Here is a 22908-nt window from a genome sequence, read left to right on the forward strand (position 1 = left end):
GCGCCGTGCCGGGGCAGCGGCGGCACCGCGGTGCTCGGTGCTGTAAAACACTCTCAGCACCCACCGGGAAGCCCGAGGGAGGGTGAGAGATCAGTCATTTCCTCATGTTGCGGCTGCAGCCCTCCGACTATAAGCTGCGTTAGGTCGGAGCGGCTCTCCCAAGAAGTCTTGTAACAACAAAAACTACTTGCTCTGTGCTTCAGTACTAGCTTTAACCCAAAGACCTTCAAAACCTTTCCAAAACCTCGGTTAAACTATTCACCCCCCAACCCCTTCATGCCCTTCCACTTTTCAGGCAAAGAAGAGGAATTTGCCTTTCCTATGTCAGTATTTTTCAGCTTCACGAGCTGTGGGAACGTTTTGAACTCCTTACAAGGGATCAGTGAAAGCAACTAGGAGAAGCCAGCCAGAAAAGTAAGTAGGCTTAAATTTGCTGTGCTCGTGCCCATGCTGCCATTGCAAAATTTCTGGTTGTCTGGAAATTGAAATATGGTTGAAAGCTGGTTTTGGGATGCTTCGAAATTTCAGAGGACCCAAGTGGCTGTTGCAACAGGCATATAGGGTTAATCCAGTAGTAAGGAAAAGAAAAAAACATTAGATTGCTGCCATTATTTCTGCTGATGAATCAGCAGAATGTGCATTCATAATTCTTCATATCTGTCACAGTAATACAGTTGTATATCATTGGTTTTTATGTCAATGACTGACAACAAGGATCTGGGCACAGAATATGTTGGCTGAAGGTTTCCCAAACTAAGACTAAAATCTGCTAGCAAACTTTTAAAATGTCTCTTACTAAATGTGCAGTAACAGGTATTTTGAGCTAACAGGTGTCTTGGTTTATATTACAGAACTTTCATGAGTAGGATGCTACTTTACTGCTGCTGTAGAAATAGAAAAACTAAGGTAATTTGCAGTTTCAGAAACAAACACGTGCAGGTGGCTTGCACTGCATTAACTCTGTGGGGATCACCTCTTGCCTTCCTCAAGGAACACTTTAAAGCACTTGGTTTCTGACAGTCCTAAGCCTTCCTAAGACAGGACAGATGTTTCAGTTCTGCATTCAGCAGTATTTCCAGACTGAAGTGTTTTGTTAATAGTCTTGCACTGTATTGTGAAACATCTCTGACATGTAGTGTGGTAAAGGTATAGGAAGAGAATGGAGTTTCACACGTGCAGAGCTGCTGTTGGTAGCTGATAAAGCATTTTAATTTGCAATAGCATTTACTCCCTTGTATAGACTTGAGGGTATTTAACTCATCAGTCTCATTCTAAAAGCTTCAATGCATTTAAAGGTATATTTATGGGGGTAGTTGGGGTAATATTGAGTTATATTCAGAATCAGATTTCAGTGAAGGAAAGCTCTGAGTTCAGTAAGAAACAAGCTTGCTGCTGCATCCATGTTCTAAACTAAACTTTATTTCCTCTCAGTATCATGTCCAGAGCTGATATACTTTTATTCCTCATACTGTACAAATTCTGTGTGCAGGGTAACAGTTTGCTTAAAGGCTGATATAATTTTAAAAAGTACAGATAATTGAGCAATCTAGGTGAAAGGCCTAGGAAATTGTGATGTTTTTAGCCTCTGGCATAAAGTGAGCCCTGTTTTCTAAGCTGAATACTTACTAAAATACTCTGTTGGATTCAGCCATCAGATCTTACAACTTGGAACACTGAACAGTCATTGCATCTTGCCTTTTGTTTGGAATTTCTAGTCCATTACTGTAGTTCAAATCATATCTTCACCACACAGTTTTTCATGCTTATAATACTCTGTCCCCAAAGATTGAATGTTTTTAGAACTTAAATATTCCAAAACCACATGGAAAGATGTTATTATTATATAAGTTGATTCTAAAATAATGGAAAACAAGCACAGATTTAGCACATGGCTGTCACACTGTTGCTCTTTTGCTAATAACTTAAGAAAGAAGAGCTGAATGTATGTTTATCTGCTTTGACTGTTATAGTATAGGCAGACCAGTATTATCTTGAACTACTACTAATTTGAATTGCAGCTGTAGCCTCTGTAAATGTAACCAAGACTTTTATGCATCCACTGAGCTGCCTGGAAAAGCACACTTTGAGCTCCTCTGCCTCTCCTGGTCTCTGTCCAATGAACTGGTCACTGCTATTTTTTCTTCTATTTTATTGCTGATGTATTTTTCTGTAAGATCTGGTTTTCTAAATCTTTCTTTTCTGATTTTTTTGCTATCTGATTGTTTTATAGCCTGTAACTTTTAGCACAAGAAACCCATGCTGAATCTAAAACTCTCAAGCTCTAATTAGCCTGCTGATTTCCCAGTTATTTTTAATGAATTAAACACCATCATTATTCAGATGTTTCTTTCCCCAGAACTGTTAGTCAGCAGAATGTTGCCTTGCTAGCCAGTATTTCTTGATAGTCGTTCTGATAATAATTCTTCACATGGCTACAAGACCTGCCATTGCTGTTATTTTATAACCAGTTATCTATCTAAAGCTTTTTGCTCTTTAGAAGTATAAGCAGCAGCAAAGTGCAGGTCTTGTTGCTATTTGCTGTGTGCCCAGGTAATGGGAAATCTATACACAAACAGACAATGTCAAACATTTCCATGGCTTTGAAGATATGGCTGTACATTTGTGCAGGCACTTGAATGAGTTTTGCAAATCAGTTGCATTGATAGGATTTAGATTTTGATTTATAAGAGTACATATATGAATCACTGGCCTGTCAGGAACTTGGACCACTCTTCTCAAAATGTTGCATTAACTATTTATTTTATTTTGTCCAGTAGCAAGGTGGGAAAACCTTCCATCTGACAAAGAATAGTGTGATTGCCTTCCTGGGAGGTTCTTTACAATCTGCATTTTTACTGCCTGGGTAGAATCTTTTTTTCTCCAGCCATCATTGAAAACTTACTGGTTTTGCCCAGGCAGGGGATCAAGTTTTACTGCTCTGCTTTGACTATTGCTTACTATTTTGTATGTCCAGTTCTGTTTGTGTTCTTATACTGTTGTGGTTATTGGGGAGGGTGTGTGTTAGCTAATTAATAGATTTTAATCTGTTAATTGAACATCTGAGATTCTGACACATAGGCTGGGCTAGAGCAAAGATCAAATTGCTCCTTTTAATTTATTTTATGGAAATTAGGTTCTGAAGCAGGGCTGAGATTTGAGAACGCCTCAGAAAGCCTCTCTTCCCCTGCTGGGTGGGGCTTTGAGCAACCTGGTCTAGTGGAAGATGTCCCTACCCAGAGCAGGGGTTTGGAACTGGGTGGTCTTGAAGGCTCCTTCCACCATTCTGTGATTCTAAGGCATAGACAGGATTTTCCAATCCAAATCAAAGATTGCTGACTGTGTTGTTTGAAACATCCTTGTTGGAGTTCAGTCTAGTAGGGACAGATCAATTAAGCTCAGTTAAGGATTGAACTGATTAAGGATTACAAAATTTCTACCTGGTTTTCATGGAATGGAATTTAAAAAGCTATAGCCCATGCAGGACAAAACTTGGATTGCTGCTCAGAGATGCTCACAGGGAACTGCCTGTTCCTGTTCTCACAGAGCTCTGCTAACCTCAGGCAAATCTGAGGGGTCACATAAGGAACAAAACTACATGTCTATTACAGATACAGGCAACTGTAATGACTTCTATAAATACAGAAGTTTTGCTGCTGCTACCTTACCTTTATAGCATAACATGGTTCAAGTCCTTTCCCAGAGAAATCTATACCTGAATCCATTTACCACTTCAGCATCTAACCCTGCATATCCTGCTTTACCAGGATCCTGCCCCAGCTTCAGGGTTTTGACATAACGTTGTTTTCTAAGCCCTTCCAATTTCTTTCAGGTTTACTGTTTCATTACCTACTGTCTTTGGTTCATTGCATTTTTCTTTTTGAAATTTTGCACTGTACTTGTTTGCTTGTTTTCAGTTCCGTATTATATGATTCCAGTTTTATTTCTTTGCCAGTTTCATGCAAATCAACATATATGATCTCTTTTTGGTGCTTCATTGAAGTCCTTATAGCTGAACAGGTGATCTGAGTCTAACTAACTGCAGTTGCAGTGAGTGTGATTTTTTTTCCCCCCTGTTTTCTGGTGACATTTGTTTCTTTTGCATATGTGTTCCTGAGAAGGAAGGAAAGGTTCTTGCAAGAAGAAATCATCAGAAAATTACTCAGTGAACCTTTCTTCATTTCATTTGATGATCCTCAGCCCAGATACCCTTCCTGCTCTTCCAGTTCCTTCATTAAGACACCCTGTTCTAGTGCAGCTGTGTCAGGGATCCATTCATGCAGGGTTGTTCTGCCAAATACACTTAGAGGGTCATTTGAAGAAATGTTCAGCACCACAAGGGCTGATCTTTTTGTTGGAGCAGTTAAGAGCAGACATGGGGCTGTCTCACATTAAAAGTTTCATTAGCCACAGAAGAAATATATATATATGTACTAATACTTTGAGAAACTTCTCTACATGTTCTTTGCTTACAGTGCATTTTAAAATATTTCAAGCAAAAGCAGCGTTGGCCTGTGTTTGCTGTGCCTCATGGCCTTTAGGTGTAATCTTGGCATCAAAACATTGAGGAAGGTTATTCCCACTGTCTGGCATTCACCTTCAGGTCATGAAGCAACACTCAAGTACATAAGAGACAGGAGAATGTATTGTTTAGATAACATCTTCACCAAGCAACAGTTGCATAAATGGGGACAGGATCTATCATATGTCATGTTCTGCTTACTGCTCATGTGGGATTCGGTTTCATACCTAGTGCAGAAAAAAACCACAGAAAATGTGTGTTATGAAGTAGCTTCCAAGAATGAACTGTTTGCAGATCCTAACATGGATAGGGAAGTTCTCAGAGCTATCAGGAGGAGAGTGGCAGCTTTGAGAAATAGTTAGTCATGCTGCTTTCCCAAGGAGTGGCTGCCCTGTGCTGAAGTTCTGTGTTGCCTTTCAGAAGCATCAGTTCTTCAGGAATTTCTTCAAGCATGGCAGTGGCTGCAGCCTGTTTTACAGAGGAGCAGATCCTTTCAGAACTTGTTAGAAAGAGTGCCTTGTAGAGGATCCTTGGAGACTTTTCAAAACCTCATGTTACTCAAGTAATGGTAGTTACTTTTTGCCATGTTTGCAGCAGTGCAACTGGAATATAAATTTTAATCCCATTCTAAACCCTCTCTTCCTCCCTCTCTGCACCCCAGTCATTTCTTCCTCTGACCACACTGTTTTACTATCCTTCAGTTTCTCTGACTTGAGAGGTTTGCACTGTAAACATGATGACTGAAATGATTTTGTTATAAATAACAGCCTTCTATTTTTCATTGTTTATTTTTGACTTGATGCAGCACTTGAGAGGGTAGTGATCTGTGTAAAGAGTTGATGAAGCAGATAGAGGAGAATTCTTTTGGTGGCTTTTCTGTAGAAGGAAGTGTAGAACAGAATGAAGTCATTTCTTTCTGCACAGACACTTATTTACTGTCTGCATGTTCCACTTTGCCTGAAAAAAATGAACCGGTTGCTGGAGGTCCACTGAGATCACAAGAAGTAAAGAAATTATTCTGGCTTAGCTTGATGTGTATTCATTATCTTGATTTATGTTATCTCCTCTGACCAGCTGGAGCTTTATGAAGAAAACTGCTCCACCAAAGTTTTTGGCAGTGGATTTTCTCTGCAGATGAAGCTGGCTAATGATTGATGGTGGATGTCCTTATCAGTTGGCTTAACAAAGCATAATAAAGGGGTCATCAGCCATGCTACTGTTCTGATTAACTTACTGATTCCACTGTCCCTAGCAACTGCTTTTGGCAAAGGGAAGGAGGATGGCAGACTAGGATCCAAGGTCACTGAAGTTGCAAAAAGCAGAAATAAGAATGATCATATTGCCATGGATTCCCATGGTCATCAATGTGTTTACACTGGAAACAGAAGCCATCTCTTATCTTAGTCTCAGAGGGAAGGAGACCAATGTTCTGTTCTCAAAGTGCTCCAGCTGTTTGTCTTATGTGGAATGGATTAAACAGCTCAATCATTATAACAGGCCCTAAAACATTCTGTTGATGAAAACAAACATAAGATTGCTGGTTGATAAGAGATATGCCTAAGACACTAATGAGTTCATTAGTCCATGCAGTAAACTTTGGGGCCTTAAGTATTTTTTGGCAAGGAGCATGAAATATAAATTGCCTCTTACCAGTTACATAATAATTTTATTTTAAAATATATATATGTCTTATTTGTTACCATTTTGAGAGAAGGATCTTTATGCTCAATGTTATTATTACGATGTTTTCAGTGGCTAAGATAGGTTCATTAGAGGAAATTATATCATACTGAATTCAACAGCCTGAGGAAGATGGGGCTGCTGCTGCTGCTCCATATCCCCAGATCCAGCCAGTACCAGGGCTGAAGATGTTTCCCATAAGCACACACACACAATGTGCATGGCAAGTCACGCATATCAGAGAGGCAACAGCTTCAGCCCCTCTGCTCTCTAGCCAAGCAGGATGGAGGTCCAGTGCTGAGAATATATGTACACATGTAGAGATACATCACACATCTGCAGGGTGGATCCCTCCAGCACACAGGCTCACACAATCTGCCTAGGAGCTCCTTCATCCCAATTTCCCCAGCTGAGCTGGACAAATGAGCCCCAAGGTGATAGCCCCACTCCAGCTGTTGGTACAGACCATCCCATGTGCCCATGTGTGACTGGCCAGGACTTCCCAGGACCCCTTTTGCTGTCCCTGAGTGCTCTTACTCTTAGAGATGGGCAGATGCTTTTCACACTGAGAAGTGACAGGGACTTCTAGGGTCCCATGGGTGACCCTTGTGTACCACTCTGGATTGGTGGTGATGAGCTTTTGATAGGCTGATGGCTCATGTGGTAGCCCTGGCAGTAGCCCACCAGGGTGTTATCCAGGTTTGCCATCCTGCTGTTGTTCTGAGTAACATTAGAGGTGTGTGGAGAAGCTTTTATCACACAACCAAACACAGTTTATGTAATCATCTCACCCTTCTAATTATTAGAGTGGACATTTTACCTGTCTAAAAGCTGCATAGAAATTTAAGGTCTTGGTTTATTTTTTTCCCAAAGGTTCACTCCTGGAGTGCATTTCTTAGATTAGGACCTACACAAGGAAAATTTTGTTTGTTTCACAAGTTACCCCTAAATTTATGAAATTTTACTTAAAGCCTTCAGGTTTAAAAAATCTAGTTGTTAGTGGATTTAATGGGAGGAGTGGAGGAGAAAAGAGAATGATGAGAACAGTCCAATAAAATCAGGAGAACACATTCCTTATGACCCCACCCAGTCATTTTACACCTTTGGGCTTATTTGAAAAACAACTTTGTACTTGTCATTGAGGGTGAAAAGTGGAAGGGCACTGGGGAATGAGGCCAGAGAGAAAAGAAAGAAATGAGCCATTATGTGCTTCCTAAAATCACCTGGGTTTGTGTCTTGCCTCTTCAGACAGTAGGAGCAGACCTTGCAGTAAGTGTGCTTTTCAGGGTGCATTTGGGAGAAGATGTTTTACATAGAGTGGCAGTATTTCTACCAGCCCTTTGGCTGATGGCTGTCACCTGCCTTTGTAAGCTTGAAGACACAAAATATTTCATAGACTTCTTAGCTCATGATCAAACTTGGAAGTCTCTAGCAGAGGACATACTGTAACACAGTACTAGTACTGTCCACCTGTGGTTTTCTGCCACTGAAAAGAATTTGTGTTTCCAAAAGAAAGGGGTTTTGCCCTTGTAAAACAGGCAAGACAATGGATTTGCTGCTGACTCCCCCATTTCCTTAGGTAGCTCAGACACATTCAGGTTAGATACACATTAGGAGAAAAAGTGCTTATTAAAGCTGCAAGACTCACATGGTACACCATTCTTAATGTCTCCAGCTTCTTGCTTTTTTTCTCCCCATAGTTATATTTTGAATCCAAGGAACAGCAGCCAAATCTCTGTTCCTATAAATTTTATGGTTGCACTTTGATTCACGTGATTTGGATCAAAAATTATTGTCCTCTGTAAGAATCAGTGCTGATGGCTTGACAGACCTCCTTTATCAGCTAAGACTGGGAAGAGAAAGTGCTAATTTATTACTGATAGTGTTATAAGTTCATGTTTGCTTCACTTTTTTTTTTTCTTTAACACCTTCAATTTGATAATAGCAGGAAAGATATAAGACAGGCCTTTATCAGTCAGATAAAGAATTGCCAACTCTTAAGTCTTCTGCATACACGTTTTACCTACTTCTACTCAACTCTTATCTGGCTGATAAGATTAATGACAGTCTTTCTTACAGCTTTTTAACTTTATTCTTGCCATGAAGTTCAAAGGTTGTTGAAAAGCAGTATTCCACTATCCACCATTGCCTTTCTCTTCCTCTGGATAAAGGTTTGTGAGTTTTCAGAAGTCATTGCAGTAAGCTTTCTTTTCATGAAAATGGCAGTTCCTTGCTTTTGCTCTTCAAGCATTCTGAGGGTGAAGGGCAAGACTCAATTTCTGAGCCTTGGGAAACTGTGTTGCCAGTTTGTGTGCAGCAAACACTTGGAGACATTTGAACCAGTCATGAAATGTTACTGTTTTGCTACTCAATAGACAATGTGTATCATCTCTCATAAAGACAAGCATCTCACTCGTGCTCTCTGTGTGCTTTTGCAAAAGAGAGAGATGATATTAAAGACTTTAATTGTTACTGTGCTATCTACAGTGTAGTATTTTAGGTTGTCATCAAGGAACATGCTTATGCAGGGCTTTTAAGATGAAGGTGGTGAAATGACATGGAAAAGAAAGAGTGTGATATATCCAGCAGTAGTTTTAGGTAGATATAGGATCTCTTTTAACTACAGGTGATTTGTTTTCCATGTTCTTGTGTCCACTGTGAAGGTTAAGACAAGATCCTATCATATCCTCCCTCAAGTTACTTTTGTTTTAGCTGTTTCTCATGATTCAGTGCAGTGTAACTTCCTTACTCTAACAGAATCAGAAACATTCAATCTACAGTTTAAAAATCTTTAGATTGAGTGATGGTGAAACTTGGCTTGTGACCTCTGGCAGTATTCCAAACTAACTCTTGCCAAGATTTGAATAACTGATTTAGAGTTGGACCTTGTTCAGTTAGTCAAATACAGCATTTGTATAATTTATTTTACCATGAAAACCAGAGGCAGGGTGGAACTTCTGTTGTTCTGTATATGCTCATAGTACCTGGAAGAGTTGGAGCTTGTGTACAGAACTGGAGACCTCCAGACCTCTCCACATCTAGATTTATGTTACAATCTCATGTGGCTCTTCTATATATTAACCAATCTACCTGAAGCTGAACAAACTCAAAGGTGGAAATTCAGGACCTGAATTGTTTGGGGTTAGCAGGGCACTGTCTTGTGTTGCTGTCCTTTGTAGCAGAAAGAAGGCAGAGTGTGTGTTTTTAAAACCGTGGCTAAAAATGTATTGGTACTGCATTCTCATTTTATTGGAGAAGTTTGGCCAAAACCAAGTCATTTAGCTGATTTGGTCTGTGTCTTTTGCATGCAGTTGCATTTTTGGTTCTGATTTGAGTTCATTTTCTGTTTAGGACTGATTAAAATTGCTTCTTAATTTGTGGATAAGGCCAGTGTTGCCAGAACACCTCAATTAATTACTGGAGAAGATGGATTCTATGTGAATAATGACATAAGGGACCATTACGGAATCCCAGAATGGTTGAGGCTTTAGGGGACTTCTGAGGATCACAGGTTACAACCTCCCTGCTCAAGAAGGATTGCCTTTATTTCATACAATAAAGTTGGAGTCAATCTAGAGTGTGCAGTAAATGAAAAATTACAATTTTAGTAAAAATATCCTTTTGTGGCTGACAGCACAGGGAAAGTATTGCTTATGAAATAGTGAGAACTGAAGAGATGCTAGGCTGTGTCAGTTCTAGGAGAGATTACCAAGACCTGAGTGGAAAATTCCAGCACTTTCATCAGAGTGAAGACATAGATAGCAATATTGATATTTTGCTGATGGTCTGACTGTATTTGCTGAATTGGAATGTTGGACCAATCGTGGTTGGCTTTGTCTGAGTGCTTAGGTAGCAATTTGTTTAATTTCTGCGTGGTAACCCTTTCCCAGAAAAGTATTGATGTACAGCTGAAACCAGAGCACCCCTGGGTTAGCAGCCTTGGTTGAAGGCAAACACATGCTTAAGTGACTTGCTGGACTTGAGCCCAAGGCCTTGCTCACAGTGATGGCTCTGTTTCCCACTGCACTCACGTTCTGTCATCGAGTGTGGCACTAGCCAGCATCTCAGCCTAACAGCGTAGCAGTCCTGTCACTTTGCTCACAATTGGGAATGAGTTTCTTGCCCAGGATTTCTGAAAGCAGCAAACATGGGGCAGTGGAATTAGCAGAGTGTCTTTTAAACGTGTTAAGATTTTTGTGGCACTGAATCAGACAGACAAATAGATCTTTACAAACCTTCTGGCCAGTTTTAAAACTGGGCACATCTCCCGATACCTGTTTTAGTCTGTGCAGATTGAGAATAGCAGTAAGTGGCACGTTCATTGAAATAATAACTGTTTGAAAGTAGTGAATTGTGTATCCTCGACATGCTGTTTGGAAAAAGAAGCTTCTGAAATAGAGAAGAAGGCAGATGAATGGATGCAGGATGCAACTGACAATCTGGAAGAAAGAAGTGGGTTTCTCAGTGTTAGAGTTCTGTCTTTTGAAAATGGACATGCCAGGTTGTGACTAAGCAGGAAGTAACTGAGCAATAAAGGAATCTCCCTCCTCCAGCGATATATTCTTTAAAAACTGAGAGAAAATCCAGATAAACATGAATACAACCTTCCAGGTTAGTTTCATCTCTTATTTACAAAGAAAATAATGTAAAAGCTTTCATTATACAAGAGAAGCATAAATTAATAGTTTTCATATACTAAGGACTAAGTGTGATTTATTTTCTTCCTGCTGTTACAGACTATTTAATTAGACTGCAATCACAGTTCTTGCCTCTAGCTTGTTAAAATACATTATTTGAAAGGAAATGCCAAGTCTGAGGTTCAAAAGGAAACCAAACTTATTTTGTCTGCATGCAGATTTTTTGGTGGAGACCGTGGAACTGTTCCTCCTTCACTGCTGGTCTGTGAGATCAACTATGGAACATGCTCGAGAAGAAGAAGTGGGTCTTGAGCAAAGCCAGATGTATTGTGTGCAGAGACCAATATACAACCAGGAGCTCCTGCAAGGACAGCTGCACAGGCGACAGAGAACCCGACAGACTTTAGGGCAGAGGCTTGCACATTCTTGTCGGTAGGGTTTTTGTCTTAGCTTTGTTTTATTGGTTGGAAATATTATAATTCTTAATTGATTCATGCACTTAGCCGGTAATCTCTTCAAAGAAACCTAAAAGATAAAAACACTAATTCTACTTTGACCGTTCAACAAGACTGGGAAGAAGCTGTGTATGTGCTTTCAATGTAAATGTAGAACTATATTAGAAAATGTTGGATAAATTAGTTGAATTGCCTTCATCAAAGTGCAAAAGGAAAATACACAGCATGGGAATGTGAAGTATTAGTCAGATCATGTGACATGAATTCATAAGACCCAGAAAATATCTGTCCTTCTTATGTGGAAATACTTATGGCCAAATTTGTGCTTCACATGATCCTTTCACAGAAGAATGGAGATGTGTGGTAGCTGTGTAGAAATCTAAATATTGGTCTAATAAGAACTTACTAAAGGCATTCTCTAGCTTCTAATTAACTGCCTTGGCATATAAGTATCATCTGGTTAGATGTGAAATGTCTTTAACTGTGGTTCTCTTGCTCCATGGTACCAGGGGATTTAAGGTCTCATTAGTTTTATATTTATCCATGCTTCCTTTGCAGAGTTTTTTTCAATTTCTTTCTCAAACCTTGTTCTGCAGGACAACAGAATTGCTTTTCTATAAAATATTCCTGTTTACATGATTTGACATTGGGAGATTAGCTTTGGTTTATGGAATGTTTTCAATGGTAAAGACATTTAATTGTACCTCAGAAAACTTGTCTGTCCTGAATTAAAAGAAAGTGGATCCAAATCCTCCTTTTTGTGATACAGTCTACCTAACCATGGAGACGTGTGGATGACTCTCACTTTTAGCAACAAGCTTCTTCACAGTGCAATTCAGAAATGCTAACAAATCTCTGCAATTCTCTTGCAATTCCCCTACACAGAAAAGCATTTATGTGTTACATTTTTAGCCAAGGTTAAACTTCCCACAGTACAATCAAGGTGTGATGCCAGGCAGTACTGGATAGAGATCTGTATTTCCTGGCTCTGTTCATTTGTCATGAGTCAGGGTTTCAAAAGGTTAATAGCTCTGCTGAGAGTCAGGGTCAGTGCTGCTGGCCTCAGTGCCTTTCCCTTCTGGGTGAGGAAGGGTTATGCTCTCAAACGGCCTGAAAGTGGGGCTGTCAGTACTGGTAGGGATAGTAGTAAGTACTGGTTAAATTAATAGATTTGCCATGTTTAAAGATTAGGAATATACAATATTATGATCAAAAAAGTATACAGCACACAAATAGTAAATGGGAAGAAGCACTGCAGAGTACTCTGATGAGTGAAAACCACTATCAGGAAGCAAGATTGTTACTAGGAACAATCCCCTGAGAATAACTTGCTTCCTGATAGTGGGCTTTCTTTACTTCCCCTGACCTCCAGTGGGAAGTAAAACTATTCCAGTCTATGCACATTGAGTTTTGTGCTCCATTTTGTTCTCTTCTCTAGTTCTGTAAGGTTTGTCAACAGCACTAACACATGATTAAGGGCTAAATTAACTGGAGGCATAGTTGTTTGCGCTTAAGCATGTCCAGAAGTTACTGTCATCAGGAGTCTGAGCCTGCCTGTAAAGGAACTGTTCCTGTATAGGGATGAAAGACAATTTTTACAGCCTGTTTGTCCCCTACTGGTGTCTAACTTTCTTTCTGCTTTGTAATTCCAGTTGTACTTCTAAGAAAGCCAAGTCTCATCTTTACAGTTTCTTACCAATTTTAAAATGGCTGCCTCATTACCCAGTGAGGAGATACTTATTTGGAGACATTATCTCAGGTATTAGCACTGGGGTCATGCAGCTTCCTCAAGGTGAGTGTACCTCTGGATTTAATTATCTCTTCCTTACTTTTTCTGTGTGTGCCTTGACATCCTGAAACAGGTGCTCCTGAGAACAGGATGTGTATCTCAGGGCTCTCTGTGGAGATCAACATGGATTCTGCAGACCAGCCCAGAATGATGATTCCCTTAAAACTGCAAGTAGTGATATGCACCAAACCCTGAAAGAAGCTCCCTCTCTAATCAGTATCCACAGCTCTCAATGGCAGACCAGCCTTTCACAGTTTAGGTGCATGTCCAAACTTTTCCTGAATGCACCATATTATTTACTGATCTCATTGTCCTGAAAGTCGTGGCTTATTTCCTGCAGAGGGTAGCAGACATATAGACATTATGTTTCAGGGAGCAACTGAGGCAAAGTAACCAAACTAAATTTAACCAGAGAAGAACATGCAGGAATTCAAAGACTGATCCCTAAGGCTAGAAGTCACCACTTTACACTGGAACCATAGCAGCAGGCAGCGATTTATGTGGTGGAAACAAATCAAAAGCATCATCTCTAACAAGGCTGAAAATCTGTAGAAATTTCTAGTAAATTCTTGGAAGTGTCAGCCTAAGTGGAGCCCAGTCCTGAAGCAGGAGCAGGTTCTGGGAAGACAGAGAAATCCAGTGTTCACTATTCTGTGTCCATTCCAGCTCTTGGTAAATGGACCAGTAGAATCTTTTGTTTAGCCCAGCATTTACTATTAGCAGTTTCAGAAGTGTAAGGAGTTTAGAAAGCAACAGCACTTCTACAGCAATATCATTATGGGGTGCCCACTGCTCTGGACATGGCAGCTTCACAGTAGCTGCCACAGTCTCAGTAGATTTTTCCACAATGTCTTGGGATCAAGAAAATTCTCTGATTTGTGCAGAGCCTTGTCCAGAGGGTGTTGTAATTAAGCATAAATAAGTTTACTTCTGTGTTGATTTATTTCATATTTGCACTTCACTTGTTCCACTTTAGGCTGAGGCAGGTCTGAAAAAGTCATCTGTAAGTCCAAGATTTTAATGGGTGGTAAACAGTTAAAATAATTCAGTACCCTAACTTAGGCTCTGCAGATAATTTCTTTATTTCTGTATCTTCCTGGTTTTGTTTAAGTTTTATGATTAAGGTTATTTTTATTTCTACACAGGGAAGCATAGACTTATCTTCAACTGATAGCTAATGTGGTTAACTCTCAGGCATATCTGTCATATACTAGACACAAACATTGTCAGTTGTATACTGAAACATAATTTGTGTCATGACCTGAAAAAACACTAAAATGTAAGTGGTCAGCAGTGAACTTTGTACTTAATTCTGTGACTCTTTTTAAAAGTAAACATTATTCATTTGGCGCCTGTAGACATGCCCTAAACTGCTCCTAATCTTTCCCTTTCTAAAAACACAAAAGTTGAACTTTCAATTTTCTGGAATGAAAGTAATTATAGCAAGCATGGCTTCAAAGAAGCCTGGGAATCATTCCAGGCAGAACTACAATGACCACGGTGTTTAAGCCATGGCCTCCTATCAGGTCAATATCTCTTTATTTCCTTGGCACTGACAGTCTCTAAAAATGCCAGTACAAATGAAAGGGAATAAAAGGGTATTCAGATCAGGAACTTCACACAGACCCACCCTCCCAGTTTTGAACACTGATTTTCAGTTCTGGTTACTTGTACTGTGAAGTTCATCATCATGTTAAAGGCCAGACTGTTACAGTACAGGGTGTTTGCTGATGTCAGGAGAGGTACCCCTTGGGTGAGAAAAGATATGTGGGAGGAGTTTCACAAGTACTTAATGAAATGCTCATTTGAGCAAGAGAATTGATGATACCATCAGTCCACTTTTGGTGAGAATATGAATTTTTGGTAAGGACTAACATATTGTTTAGGGCTAGAACAAGGTCCTGTGACTTACTACACTGCACAAGAGCACTTGGATGGCACAGATCCATTTGGTTTAGCTCTTTTTTTTGGAATGTGATGCTTTGTCTCCTAATTTAAATTATTAGGGAGAGGTTGTTTTGAGTATCACTGGCTCTTCATGGTGGGTGAACCATTGCCCCTGTTTGGAATTTGCACTAACCCACAGGTGTTACCAGCCTACACTTGTGAGAGTGCAGAACCAAGCCAAGCCAGGATGCAGTGTTTTCTCCTTGAGGCCCATTTGTTCTGTTCTGGTGTCACTTCTCATTAACAAAAACTATGTAGAGCTATTGTTTTGGCTGGAACTGCTTGGGACAGTTGTGTGCCACATCACATGATGTACACCACTTGCTTGTGAGCCTGGTCCCATGATCAGCACACCCTGAGTCACACAGAGGGTGGGAGATGTTCTTCCCTGGTGTCCCTTCGAGCTGTTCCCCCCACAGCTCCACAGTGATGCTTGCCAGCCCCCACTACAGATAGGAATGATGTGGATTGCATTCCACTGCATGGGACTGGACAGGGCTTAATGGCAAAAAGGACTTTGTTTTTGGGAAGGATACCAGGCTGTATAAGCTCTGTGACCTTACAGATTATCAGAAGTTCTCTGCTTATTTTACATTTTGAAGCATGTTTTGTGGAAACGTAAACTGTTATGTTATCCCAGTCATTCTGGGGTGAGGGAGGAGGAAAGTGTTTGGTCAGTTAGGGGTTGCCATGAACACCATGTCTGATGGGAAAAAAAAGAAAAAGTCAAATATGTCCCACTTATGAGAGTTTGGGTGTTTCTATCTGCAGATGAAAACAAAAGCAACAAAAATCATTTGCTGGCCATTAAGGAGTGTTTGCACCCACAAAGGCAAAACAGATGCACACGTGTACACACAAACACACCTGCAGTGCCTGTAATTAGACTTTGGTTTCCTGACTCAACCCATCATGTTTCTAGGCACTGCCCTAGAGTATTATACATTTTAAAGACTATTCACTAAAGGTCTATTTTTTAAACCTGGGACAGTCTCTAGATTTCCTGTTAGGTATGTTCAGTTATAGTAGACTTAAATCCCTTTGCTTCAGATGTTTTATTTTTGTTGTTAACTTATCATACATATTTGTATCTGTTTTCTAGGTTTAGCCTATGCTTTGCTGGCAGCTGTTCCCCCAGTATTTGGCCTATATTCTTCATTTTATCCTGTTTTTCTGTATACTTTTTTTGGAACCTCCAAGCACATATCAATAGGTATATCTGTATGGATAACTGAAACTCTGTCTGTATGTGTGTATGTGTGTATTTTTAATAAAGCTGTAAAAAATAAAATCAGAGAAGTAGAAAGTGTAGCTGTTTTCCATAAATTAAAATTTAAGTGCATAGGAGAAATGCAAATGTGGGGAACATAAGCAGTACTTTTTATTGTTAGCTTATACATTTTACATAGGAAGCAGTAGAAGAGCATCTTGTATCAGATTAGATCTAAAAATGTGTCTTGCAAACTCCTGAACTATGATTTCATTGGTGTGGCTGGGATGAATCTTTAAAGTGCAAAATAGAAACTGAGATCTAAAAAAAATGATGGTGTTTACCTACTGCAGAGATGTATGTTCACCATCTAACTGGCTTTAATGGTGCTGAGTACTGGAGCAGATTTGAGGACTAAAAAATACATTATTAAGGTAGAAAACTCTTATTTTAGTTTAATTCTACATATCTCAATAAGAACCACTCCTAAAAAAAAACTTGCCAAGATTTTAAGCAATTATTTTCCTCTTCCTCTTATTTCAGGTACCTTTGCTGTGGTTAGTATGATGGTTGGTAGTGTTGCTGTGAGAGAAGTGCCTGATGAAATGATTTGTCTGGACTCTAATACTACAAATACTACAGAGATCCTTGAATTTTACAGTGTTAGGGATGCCAAGAGGGTGCAGGTAGCTGTGGCTCTCGCCTTTCTTTCAGGACTTATCCAGGTATGTGCTCACAGTTTGCTGTAGGAGCAGCTGCTGCTGCTGGCCTTGCAGGGGGTGCTGAGGGACAGTGGGTCCCCTGTAACCAGACTTGTGCCTCTGCCCTGCTCTGTGTGGGACACAGGCTGCTTTATGGCAGCCTCATCACAGAAATGGGGATGGATGAATTGGAGGCAGGGCTTTATTGGCATCTTAGCTGGACTGGAAAAAAACAGGATTTTCCCCCTTTTCATTTTTTCCTATCCCATCAGAAAAACTCAACTGACGTTCTCTAATCTGTCCATAAATGCATACAAACAATGCATAGATACATACATACATCCCCATATCTCACACTGGACCTGCCAGTGGCATGGAAGATGGGGTGCATTGATGGCAGCTTCCTTTAGAAAAGCCAAGTTCAGGTTTGCCTGATCTGGCTTGGGCATTGAGGAAAGGAGAGGGGAGGTGTGTGTGCTGTACCCAGACTATAGTGGGATTCACATGGTTGACCCTTCTTTTCGTTAGTTGTGTTTAGGTTTCCTTCGGTTTGGATTTCTGGCCATCTACCTGACAGAGCCTCTGGTGCGAGGGTTCACCACTGCAGCTGCAGTCCATGTCTTCACTTCCCAGCTGAAATATCTGCTTGGCATCAAGACTAACCGCTACAGTGGGCCCCTCTCTGTTGTATATGTGAGCATGCAAATCCTGCATCTAGTTCCTAAGCTTTTCTGCCTGTTTTTATGTATTATTTGGCACTAAGTAGAATAATCTTCAGTATTGAACATAGGTCATTAAGTGCCATAATAATATATCAATATCTGAAAGTGCAGCCCAAGAGTGACTTGATAGATTCACACAGTCTGAGATGGGCGGATTTTGGGATTCTGCTGAATGCAGTTTTATAATATGAAGGAATATTGTTCATTGAAGCAAATCTCTTGTGCCTTGGAGGGAAATGTGCTCCTGAAATGCTTCACTGTAAATCAGGCATGTTCTGCAAAGCTAGGAAATGTTGCTCTCAGAATCTTTCCACTCTTAAGTGGAAGAAAAGGGAAGATCTCAGATGTCTGTGAAAGGGAGGATCTCAGATGTCTGTGAAAACCTGAGCTTTTGAGCAGATTGATGGCTCAGCAATAATGAAGCTTCAGGATTTCATCTACATGTAGGTTACAGAAAATGCTTTGTGGGAATCTTTCTGTATGTTTGTGCAGATAAAACAAACCTTTTGCAAACAAATCTGCATTAATGATTAATTCCAAAATTTGCTGTTCAGTTCACAAAACTGGGAACCAGTCATACTAATTGCTAAACAAATAGAAGGGAAGTTATAAATTGAAAATGCATACTACCTGAACATCTTGAATTGATATAACATCTTGACAGTTGTAGCAATTTTCAATCTGCATAAAGAAGAGTATGTTTGCCTTCTTTCAAAGACCTCTCCAGAGGTTATTTATTTATTTTAATGCAGTGGATTAAGGAGGAATAATCAGTATGGGCAACTATTTACCCTCTAGCAATTTGTGTATTCCAGCAGGTTTTTTTTCTAACACCCTTTTAGAAAGCGTTTTCAATTAAAAGGTATTTGGAATAATGGCTGGTTCAGCAGCATTGCAGGATCTGTTATGGCAACCTCAATGGTTCTATCAGCAGCTTTACTGTTTTAGAATAGTTTATGCAGCTCTAAGTAAATGTGACTTGCCAAAGAATATTTGAAGGTATTAGAAGGAGTTTGCATTTATTACTTTCAGGTAGCTGCCACTGAAGAATATGTGTGAAAATGTTAAGGATAAGAGACATGGTTTAGTTTAGATTTTTTACCCCATTAAAGTTTTTTCTCCAAATTTTTGCCCCCTTTAAGGAACACTGATATTGTAAATGATTCAAGTGCATTTCTCTCACTGAGATACTCTAGTCTTCTGTATTTTGTAGGAACAATGGGTATTTTGGTGAGGCCTTCATTCACTGTGGTTATAAATTTACAATGAAACCACAGCTGAAAAGCAATGTATAATTTGCTCTTCTGTGGCAAATCTCCATGAAGTTCCATTTTCTTAAGAATAATTATGATGCTTCTGGTATGTTACAGAGCATGGTTGCTGTGTTTTCAAATATAACAACCACCAACATTGCTACAATGATTGTTGGGTTAACGTGCATTGTTCTGTTGCTGATTGGCAAGGAGATCAATTTCCGCTTTCAGAAGAAGCTCCCAGTTCCTATTCCTATGGAGATCATCGTGGTAAGCCAGTTGGGAAATTCTATGGCTAAATTATGTAGCTGTTCCAAAGCTGTAGAAACTGTCTCATGTTCTGTCTTCTATCTGAGCCTGAGAGTAACTTCCATTGAATACAATTCATTTGAGCCTTGATCCAATTGAAGGTTTGGATTCTCTTAAAATTAAGAACTGGAATGCCCATATGGAGAGCATAAAGTCAAAAAGAAGAGTTGAAAAACAAATTAAACACCCCCAGTCCCCTATAGCAATGGGTAGATACAAAACCCTCTCTATCCAAGAGTTTGGGCTCCTGACTGATTCCCTGCAAGACAATGCAGAGTGTCTGAAGTGGCATTTCCCACATGGAGTCCAAGAGCTCTGAACCCTTTCCTGAAGGAAGGTGCTTACAGATGCCTGTAAGATGCCTGCAGAGCTTGCTTGCTTTTTGAAATGCAGTAGCAGAAAGAAGAGCAGGGATCATCAGGACTTAATACTTTTTCCTTTCTCTGTTTCTGAGACTGATAACTGGCTGCAGCACTGATTCTGTTTCAAGCAACTATTCTAAAATACCTCTGTAAAACAGACTGTCATAATACACACAAAGCCTACAGCTCAGACAAGCTTTTTTCTTTAAAAGTGATTTGATTTAAAAATGAGTTCTCAGATTACTACAGATCTCAAAAAACCTGCACATAATGGAGTCAAGAAAGGAGATAATTGAAGGCATGGGCACAATCTAGATAGAAGGAATAAAGAAAAGGGATGCTTGTGAGAGATGAGAGAGATGTGTAATAGGGTATTTTTGATAGGCAATAGCAAAACAATGTTCCTTTCTTTGCTGTTGCATCAGTTGTCTTTACAGGTAACAGGCTATGCACATGCAAATAAGCCAGTGCACACAGGCAGGACTGTCCTTGCATTTGATTTTTCCAATACACTCATTTGCCTGAGCCATACCATAGCATGTTCCATTTAACTTTTTACAAAAAACTATAAAATCAGGGTGAGTTGGACATGATGAGGGGAAAATCATGATCCTTCCTCCTTTTTGTCTTCTTTTTTAGCCCCTAACTCATAGAAAACTGACTGACAGTAAATGTAACCCCTTGTGTTTATTAATCGTAATCTAACCCCTTGTGTTTATTAATCGTAATCAGCCAACCTTTATATCTCTTCAAGTGGCTTTATCTCTTTTTAGATAATGTTTACAAATGTGTTTGTGGATTTTTAGGTCATTATTGGCACAGGAGTTTCAGCTGGAATGCATCTGCATGAGTCATACAAAGTGGATGTTGTTGGGAATATTCCTCAAGGGTAGGGATGATACATTCTTATTAAGACTGTGTCTTTTCTGTATTGCTTATAGTTCTTACCATATTAATTTATAAATCTTAATTTCATCTCCAAGGTTACGTGCACCAGCAGTTCCTGACATTGGGCTAATCCCAGCAATATTTGTGGATGCAGTGGCAATTGCAATAGTTGGATTTTCAATGGCTGTATCAATGGCCAAGATCTTTGCCCTTAAACATGGTTACACCATCGATGGGAATCAGGTAAAAGTAGCAGAGTTGATTTGTTGAAAATTCTCAGTAGCACCTTTGTTATATCATTAAAGTAGGGTGTGATATTGGCAAAAATGAGGATTTCTTCATTAGTGGAATCGAGCCAGATTTTTGACAGCCTACACATTCAAAGGCCAGTAATTAATGTAAGTTCTTCTTCTGGCTGTGTTTAAAAAACCAGTTTCACTTTTAGCTTCATTTTGGGAAACCTGCTTCTGCTATACTTGGACATATGCATGGCTATTAATTTTTGGGACAGGTATAACTTGGCCATACTGTCCTGATGAGCAGCTGCATTTTCTCTGCTTTCTGTAATAGAGCAAAGCACAGAGGTCCCATATGATAAATACAGTACCTTATGTGTCAAAGAACTCTTGTTCTAGAGTTTAAAAATTCCAATTATGTTTTATATTTTCTTTTTATTCACAGCCATTGCAAATGGGCAATGTTTTCTGGGGCAGCAATTGGCCCTGTCTGTACTTGGCATTCTGAGTATGATTTGAGTGATAAGGACTGTGTTTAGGACTCCCTAAAAATAAAATAGGTGTCCTCCTCACCTACTCTGGCCTTCCTGTGCAGTTTAGGATCAATACTTCAATTGGATTATTGGTCTGTATCATTGTGGTGTCAAGGGAGGCAGAGCTTCCCTTGACACCACGAGGGAATCTCATCCTTCATGTCATTGTTACCCACAGAGAGAAGAGGACAAATCTGTAGCTGCATGAATGTAATTGCCTCTATTTATCTTAAACATAATCATTGCTGCCCTGAGTGAAGCATGTAAATCTTTTCCTCAGGAGGTGCCAGATTGTACTTCACCTGGGTGTTAAACTGTAGCACTCCTTGTCACAGTAGCAGTGCATGCCAAGTGTTTAAATGAATCCAAAAAGGATTGTACAAATGCAGAGAAAAATCTCATTGAGGGCTGTTGGAAATGCGTGGCTCAAATCACTCAGTTACAAATAACAAGATGCAGAGTAGTCTGGGGAGGCTTCATTAAAAGCAAATAATTTCTTAGGCATCAGAAATGCAGTACTGAGGTAGATGGAGCTCCTGGCCTCACCCATGGGAGCAGTTCTCATGTGGGATCTTCCTGAGGAAGCAGCAGACACTCATTGGTTTTTCCATGTACAGCAATGGATTACCACTCATGGAAGCACATGCAGGGCTGCTCATGGTTTTAAACACATAGAGTGGGAAGCAAAGAAAGGTGTTTGCATGAGAAAACATTTTTCATGTATATTCAGGGTTAAAATTCAAATTATTCCCGAGATGAAGAAATCCTTAAAACAAGCAGTCCTGGTTTTATTTTCAGTCTGATTAATTATTCGTTTTTATTTTCAGTCTGATTAATTCTTGTAACATTTTGGGATAAGAAATGTCTCCAGCATTTAATCAGAGACTTTATTTAACAGATGACTACATGCATCAACTTGTGCGTGTGTGAGAACTACAAGTATAAGCTACAATTAGGTTGCTTATGCTCTACAATGAGGTTGCTAGAAAGCAATGTAAATAAGATGTGGTTGTTAATGTCTGTGGATAGTTCCAGCTTGGTACCACTACTAAGTGTAAGTGTATATTTGGCTTTCTTTGCTCTGTTGTTTAACACAGGAACTTATTGCCTTGGGAATATGCAACTCTGTGGGGTCATTTTTCCAAACCATTGCAATCACATGCTCAATGTCTCGGAGTCTTGTCCAGGAAAGCACTGGTGGAAAAACTCAGGTATGTAGAATACCCAAATCCTGAGCCAAATGAAGTTGACTCTTTGGAGCTCCAAAACTAAAGTCTGAAGCTTATCTAGATGGCTATATTTCTCTGCCTGAGCCAGAAGAATTAACATGGAGTTTCCCATGTTTCAAATCCAGACTGGGCCGGGATAGAAAGTGGCATGATGGGCAAAATGGGTGAACTGAATGGAAGGAATCAAAAGTCATTTGTACAGCCAGGCTTGTTGAAAGCACAAGGGGTTAGCTAATCAGTAATATTTCCCCTTGGGAACACTTCTGAATAATCTCTGGCTTTTTTTTTTGTTCAGATTGCAGGTGCACTCTCTGCAGTAATGGTTCTGTTGGTGATTGTGGCTATTGGATCCCTTTTTGAACCACTTCCACAGGTAAGGGAGTTTTGCATATTAGGCATTGCATTGACTGTGAACAGAGGCTTATGAGTATTGCTAAA

The 22908-nt window shown here is 39.8% G+C and overlaps 1 protein-coding gene across 6 annotated transcripts in view; it reads left to right on the plus strand.

The window, feature by feature from the left end:
- The window catches only part of SLC26A5 (solute carrier family 26 member 5), a 35051-nt gene that overhangs the window by 484 nt on the left and 11659 nt on the right, over nucleotides 1-22908 (plus strand). For 3 of the 6 annotated variants that reach the window (XR_010438713.1, XM_064702890.1, XM_064702889.1), the window contains exons 2-12: nucleotides 296-414; nucleotides 11055-11268; nucleotides 12944-13083; nucleotides 16130-16240; nucleotides 16781-16962; nucleotides 17467-17631; nucleotides 19031-19183; nucleotides 20391-20473; nucleotides 20568-20715; nucleotides 22339-22452; nucleotides 22766-22843. Coding sequence is in view for 5 of the 6 variants with exons in the window: in XM_064702890.1 (XP_064558960.1) it covers nucleotides 11114-11268; nucleotides 12944-13083; nucleotides 16130-16240; nucleotides 16781-16962; nucleotides 17467-17631; nucleotides 19031-19183; nucleotides 20391-20473; nucleotides 20568-20715; nucleotides 22339-22452; nucleotides 22766-22843 (1329 nt within the window). In the remaining variant the exon portion in view is untranslated. Of the gene's footprint in view, nucleotides 1-64; nucleotides 83-295; nucleotides 415-11054; nucleotides 11269-12943; nucleotides 13084-16129; nucleotides 16241-16780; nucleotides 16963-17466; nucleotides 17632-19030; nucleotides 19184-20390; nucleotides 20474-20567; nucleotides 20716-22338; nucleotides 22453-22765; nucleotides 22844-22908 lie in introns of those variants that run through there. The other 3 variants (XM_064702891.1, XM_064702892.1, XM_064702893.1) reach the window with 2 other exon arrangements.

This window comes from Zonotrichia leucophrys, chromosome 1A, assembly GCF_028769735.1.
Source record: "Zonotrichia leucophrys gambelii isolate GWCS_2022_RI chromosome 1A, RI_Zleu_2.0, whole genome shotgun sequence".
Lineage (NCBI taxonomy): Eukaryota > Metazoa > Chordata > Aves > Passeriformes > Passerellidae > Zonotrichia > Zonotrichia leucophrys.